Source organism: Phasianus colchicus, chromosome 35 (assembly GCF_987193195.1).
Source record: "Phasianus colchicus chromosome 35, bPhaCol1.hap1.1, whole genome shotgun sequence".
In the NCBI taxonomy this organism is placed as follows: Eukaryota; Metazoa; Chordata; class Aves; order Galliformes; family Phasianidae; genus Phasianus; species Phasianus colchicus.
Window position 1 is genome coordinate 2,402,903 of NC_143470.1, and position 6,810 is coordinate 2,409,712.

The window sequence follows — 6,810 nt, forward strand, 5'->3', positions numbered from 1 at the left end:
GTTATGGGGGTCGACCCCCCCCCCCCACAACTCCATTCCCCCCCCCCCGGAGGTGTTTGGGGTCGGGGGGGGGGGGGGGCATTTTAGGGTCGGGGGGGTTATTTTAGGGTTGGGGGGGTTATTTTGGGGTCAGGGGGACATTTTAGGGTCGGGGGGGTTATTTTGAGGTCGGGGGTGGTATTTTAGGGTCAGGGGTTTGGGGGGGGGGGGGTTGTGATTCCCACCCTCCTCACCTCTTCCCCCCCCCCCCCGGAATTTATGGGGCATTAAAGGTGGCACTGAGAGCTGTGGGGTGATGGAGTTTATTGTGGGGGGGGGTCTTCAGCCCGGGGGGGGCGATGGGGGGGCGGTTGCTGGGGGTCCTCCAGAGGGGGGGGTGGCGTCGGCACGGAGCTGAGCCCCTAAACTGTGGGGAGAGAGGGAGGGGGGGGTCAGTGGGGGTCAAAGGTCAGATGGGGTCAAGGGGGGTCAGTGGGGGGGGTGAGGGGTTATTGGGGTCGGGGGGTGCTGGGGTCTGGGGGGGTCAAAGGTCAGATGGGATCAAGGGGGTCAATGGGGGTCGGGGGGGTAAAGGGTATTTTGGGGTTGGGGTCAAAGGTCAGATGGGGTCAGTGGGGGTCGGGGGGGTAAAGGGTATTTTGGGGTTGGGGGGTCAAAGGTCAGATGGGGTCAAGGGGGGTCAATGGGGGTCGGGGGGGTAAAGGGTATTTGGGGGTTGGGGGGGTCAAAGGTCAAATGGGGTCAAGGGGGGTTGGGGGGTCAATGGAGGTCGAGGGTGCTGGGGTCTGGGGGGGTCAAAGGTCAGATGGGGTCGGGGGGGTCAATGGGGGTCAGTGGGGGGGTGAGGGGTCAATGGGGGTCAGGGGGGCCTGGGGGGGGTCAAGGGTTGAGGAGGTCAGTGGGGGTCAGGGGGTCAAAGGTCAGATGGGGTCAAGGGGGGTCAAAGGGTTGTGGGGTCAATGGAGGTCGGGGGGTGCAGAGGTCAAAGAAGGTCAAAGGGTGGAGGGGGGTCAAGGGGGGTCAATGGGGGTGAAAGGGTCAAGGGGTCAGATGGGGTCAAGGGTCAAGAGTCAAGGGGTCCCCCACCCCCCCCAAAAAAAAAACCCGGTCCCATAGGGGGCCCCCATTCAGCCCCATTGGGCTCTGATGGCACAGCTGGGAGCGACACCCAGGAACGGCACCGGAAATGGCACCGGAAATGGCGCCGGAAATGGCAGGCACCAGGAATGGCACCGGAAATGGCAGTCACCAAGAATGTCACGAGGAATGTCACCGGAAATGGCAGGCACCGGAAATGGCAGGCACCAGGAATGTCACCAGGAATGTCACCCGGCTGCATCGTCCCCAAATGGGGCGGATGTGGTGGTTGACAGCAGCACCAAATAAGTCACCAGGAACGTGGCACCAACAGAGGAGCGCCAAATAAGTCCCCAGCAATGAGGCACCAACGGGGGCGGGGGGGGCAGCAAATATGTCACCAACGGGGTGATACCAAAAGAGGGGCACCAAATATGTCCCCAGCAATGTGGCACCAAAAATGTGGCACCAAATGTGTCCCCAGCCATGTGGCAGCAACAGGGGGGCACCAAATAAGTCCCCAGCAATGTGGCTCCAACGGGGTGGGGGGCACCAAATGTCACCAACAGGGTGATACCAAGAGGGGGGGCGACAACAGGGGGGCATCAAATAAGTCCCCAGCAATGTGACCCCAAAAATGTGGCACCAAATAAGTCACCAACACAGTGATACCGAGAGGGTGGCACCAAATAAGTCCCCAGCAATGTGGCACCAACAGAGGGGCACCAAATAAGTCACCAACAATGTGGCTCCAATGGGGTGGGGGGCACCAAATGTGTCACCAACAGGGTGATACCAAAAGAGGGGCACCAAATATGTCCCCAGCAATGTGGCCCCAAAAATGTGGCACCAAATAAGTCACCAACACAGTGATACCGAGAGGGTGGCACCAAATAAGTCCCCAGCAATGTGGCACCAACAGAGGAGCATCAAATAAGTCACCAAGAATGTGACACCAATAAGGGGGCACCAAATGTGTCACCAACAGGGTGATACGAATAGGGGGGCACCAAATGTGTCACCAGCAGGGTGGCACCAACAGGGGGGCAGCAAATAAGTCACCAACAGGTGATACCAAGAGGGGGGGCGACAATAGGGGGGCATCAAAAAAGTCCCCAGCAATGTGGCACCAACAGGGGGGGCACCCAACATGGTGGCACCAGCACCGTAGCACGAAATAAGTCACCAAGAGGGCGTTAGCACCAACGTGGCACCAAATAAGTCCCCAGCAATGTCACCCGGCCACTTAGGGAGCCTGAGGGGGGGGGAGGTGACGCTGTTGTCACCCCCCCCCAGGGACAGGAGGGGTGACACAATGGGTGTCACCGTGTGGGTCACTGCGGTGCCATAATGGGGTCACAGCCGTGTCACCACTGTCACCCACTGGGTGTCACCTGGAGCCATGGGGGAGGAGGGGGGGGGGGGGCACTTTGTCACCCACTGGGTGTCACCCAGAGCCATGGAGGGGGGGGGGGGGGCACTTTGTCACCCAGGAGCCATGGGGGGGGGGATCACTGCTGTCCTGCTGTCACCCACTGGGTGTCACCTGGAGCCATGGGGGAGGGGCGGGGGGGGGCACTTTGTCACCCACTGGGTGTCACCCAGAGCCATGGAGGGGGGGGGGGGGGGCACTTTGTCACCAGGAGCCATGGGGGGGAAGGGGGGGGGGTTGACGGTATCCCTTGGGTTGTTTGGGGACATTTGGGGACATGGATGGGGTTTGGGGGGGGGGGGTTGGGGGGGGGGAGGGGAGGAAGAAGGGAGGAAGGGAGGGAAGGGGCTGGGGGTCCCAATGGGTGTCACCCCCTGACCACCACAGCCACCCCCCCCCCCCAAACTGTCCCCAGCCCCCCCCTATATCCTCCCCATGGCCCCCAGCCCCCCATATCCCCCCATGTCTCCCCATATTGCCCCCCTATACCCCCCCCATACCCCCCTATGCCCCCCCACGCCCCCCCATATTCTCCCCTACCCCCCATATTACCCCATTCCCCCCCATTTCCCCCATATTCCCCCATACCCCTCCCATACCCCCCCATTAACCCCACTATTCCCCCCCATATCCCCCCTTATTACCCCCCCATACCCCCCCATATCCCCCCTTCCCCCCAATTTACCCCATTATTCCCCCCCACCCCCCCATATCCCCCCTTATTACCCCCCCATACCCCCCATATCCCCCCTTCCCCCCAATTTACCCCATTATTCCCCTTATTACCCCCCCACATCTCCCCTTCCCCCCAATTTACCCCATTATTCCCCCTCCCCAACCCCCCTTATTACCCTCTGTACCCTTATACCCCCCCATACCCCCCCATATCCCCCCTTCCCCCCCATTTACCCCATTATTCCCCCCCACCCCCCCATATTCCCCCTCACACCCCCCCAATTTCCCCCCCTACCCCTCATATTACCCCCCATCTTCCCAGTAACCCCATTATTCCCCCAATTTACCCCATTATTCCCCCCCATATCCCCCATATTACCCCCCATATCCCCCCATATTACCCCCCCACATCACCCCCCCCATATCCCCCCAATTCCCCCCATATCCCCCATATTACCCCCTATGTCCCCCCCATATCTCCCATTATTCCCCCCTACGCCCCCATATCCCCCATTACCCCCCATTATTCCCCCATTACCCCCCATTCCCCCCATTACCCCCCATACCCCCCCATTACCCCTCCATTACCCCCCTATTAATTACCCCCGATTATCCCCCCATTAACCCCCTATTAATTACTCCCCCATTATCCCCCCCCATTGCCCTCCATCACCCCCTATTAATTACCCCCATTACCCCAATTAATTACCCCCCACATCCCCCCCCGTACCCCCCTATTAATTACCCCATTACCCCCCATATGCCCCCCATTACCCCCCATTCCCCCCACTAATTACTCCCCCCCCCAATTAACGGTAATTAATCACCTCCCCCTCTTCCTCCTCCTCTCCGTTTTCCCTCCATCCCTGCCCTTCCTGTCCCCCCCCCATTCCCCCCCTATTACCCCCATATCCCCCCCACTCTTCCCACTAATTACTCCCCCCACTAATTACTCCCCCCCCCCAATTAACGGTAATTAATCCCCTCCCCCTCTTCCTCCTCCTCTCCGTTTTCCCTCCATCCCTGCCCTTCCTGTCCCCCCCCATTCCCCCCCATTCCCCCCATACCCCCCCAACTCCCCCCACTAATTACTCCCCCTCCCAATTAAGGGTAATTAATCACCTCCCCCCGTTCCTCCTCCTCTGTGCCCCGGCCGCGCTCCCTCCTCCTCTCGCCACCTCCGCCATCCTTTCTGCGATCCGCGCCTCCACCGCCGCCGCCACCGCCGTGCGGAGCCGGGAACGGAGGCAGGGCTGCCGGCACCGCGGGCACCGGAACGCCGCCGGGGCGGGAGGGGCGGACGGGGCGGAAGGGATGGAAGGGTCGGACGGGACAGACGGGGTGAAAGGGACAGACGGGACGGACAGAACGGATGGAACAGACGGGACGGACGGGACGGACGGGACGGACGGGGTGGAAGGGACAGACAGAACGGATGGAACAGACGGGACGGACGGGGTGGATGGGACGGACAGAACAGACGGGACGGACGGGACAGAAGAGACGGACAGGACGGACAGATCGGACGGGACAGACAGATCAGACGGGACAGACGGGACGGACGGGACAGAAGAGACGGACGGGGCGGACAGATCGGACGGGACGGACAGAACAGACGGGACAGACAGAACAGACGGGACGGACAGAACAGACGGGACAGACGGGACGGACAGAACAGACGGGACAGACGGGACGGACGGGACGGACAGATCGGACGGGACAGACGGGACGGACGCGGCGGCCAGGAGGCAGCGGCGGCAGCAGCGGTGGTCGCAGCTGAGCAGAACCGGATCCCGAACCGGAAACCCGCAGGCGGCGCACAGCGATGCGTCCAGCAGCTGCTGGATGGGGGACGGCAGAACCGGAACACGAACCGGAACCGGGGAGGGGTTCGGGATGGATGGCGGGGGGGGCTCCGGAACCGGAACCGGGGAGGGGTTCGGAGCCCGGACCGGGGATGGAACCGGGGAGGACTTCGGAACCGGGACCGGAACCGGAACCGGGGAGGGCTCCGGGTTGGATGTCGGGGAGGGGTTCGGAACCGGGACCGGGTCAGACTTCGGGACCGGGACGGACACCGGAGAGGACATCGGAGCGGACGTCGAGGAGGACTTCGGAACCGGGGACGACACCGGAATGGACGGAACCGGGACCGGAACTGAAAGCGGAGCGGACACCGGGATGGACGTCGAGGAGGACTCTGGGACCGGGGACGGAACCGGGACCGGCACCGGGGAGGACACCGGAGTGGACGTCGAGGAGGACTTCGGCACCGGGACAGAAACCGGAACCGCGGAGGGCTTCAGAACCGAGACGGACATCGGAGTGGACTTCGGTACCGGGACCGAGGAGGGCTTCAGAACCGGGACCGGGGAAGACTTCAGAACCGGGACCGGCAGCGGAGCGGATGTCGGGGAGGACTTCGGAATCGGGACCGGCGCCGGGACCGGGGCGGGCTTCGGAACCGGTACGGACACCGGGCTGGACGACGAGAAGGACTTCGGAACCGGGACCGAGGACGGAACCCGGACGGACACCGGAGCGGACGCCGGGGAGGACTTCGGAACCGGAACCGGGGAAAACTTCGGGACCGGGGGGAGCTTCGGATCCGGGACCGGCAGCGGAGCGGATGTCGGGACGGACGTCGGAATCGGGACCGGGACCGGAAGCGGGGCGGGCTTCGGAGCCGGGATCGGGACCGGAGCGGATGTCGGGTTGGACATCGGAACCGGCACCGGAACCGGAGCGAAGTTCGGCACCGACGGCGAAACCGACGGCGGAGGGAAAAGAGCGGGGCGGGGAGGCGGGAGGGACGCGGGTGGGGCTTAAGGACGGGGCGGGGACAGACGGACACAAACAAGGGTGGGGACAGACGGACAGCAGCGGTGACATCAGTGGGGACAGGCGGACATAAACACGGGTGGGGACAGAGGGACGGCCGGGGGGACAGACGGACACATGTGGGGGTGGGGACACGAGTGGGGACAGAAGTGGGGACAGACGGACACGGGTAGGGACAGAAGGACGTCCGTGGGGACAGACGGACATCAGTGATGACATCCATAGGGACAGACGGACACAGACACGGGTGGGGACAGAAGGACGGCCGTGGGGACAGACGGACACGGGTGGGGGTGGGGACACGAGTGGGGACAGAAGTGGGGACAGACGGACACGGGTAGGGACAGAAGGACGTCCGTGGGGACAGACGGACATCAGTGATGACGTCCATAGGGACAGACGGACACAGACACGGGTGGGGACAGAAGGACGGCCGTGGGGACAGACGGACACGGGTGGGGGTGGGGACACGAGTGGGGACAGAAGTGGGGACAGACGGACACGGACACGGGTGGGGACAGACGGACATCAGCGATGACGACATTCGGGACAGACGGACACGGGTGGGGGGAGGGGAAGGAGATCCTGACCCCAATGGGATCCCAGGTTCAGGTTCCAATGATCCCAAACCTAAAAAGACCCCAACCCCAAAAAGACCCCAACCCCAAAAGACCCGAACCCCAAAAGACCCGAACCCCAAAAAGACCCCAACCCCAAAAGACCCCCACCCCAAAGGGATCCCAACTCATGAGACCCCCACCCCAATGAGACACAGACTCAGGAGA

The 6,810-nt window shown here is 62.9% G+C and overlaps 1 protein-coding gene across 1 annotated transcript; it reads right to left on the reverse strand.

The window, feature by feature from the left end:
- Positions 1–60: 60 nt before the first annotated feature.
- Positions 61–6,722, reverse strand: LOC149913769 (uncharacterized). Its single transcript, XM_090129129.1, has 2 exons — positions 4,307–6,722; positions 61–406 (listed from the first exon to the last, which is right to left on the reverse strand). Exons 1-2 carry the CDS (start codon positions 5,905–5,907, stop codon positions 322–324), a joined length of 1,686 nt encoding a protein of 561 aa, XP_089985255.1. The 5' UTR covers positions 5,908–6,722; the 3' UTR covers positions 61–321.
- Positions 6,723–6,810: the final 88 nt, after the last annotated feature.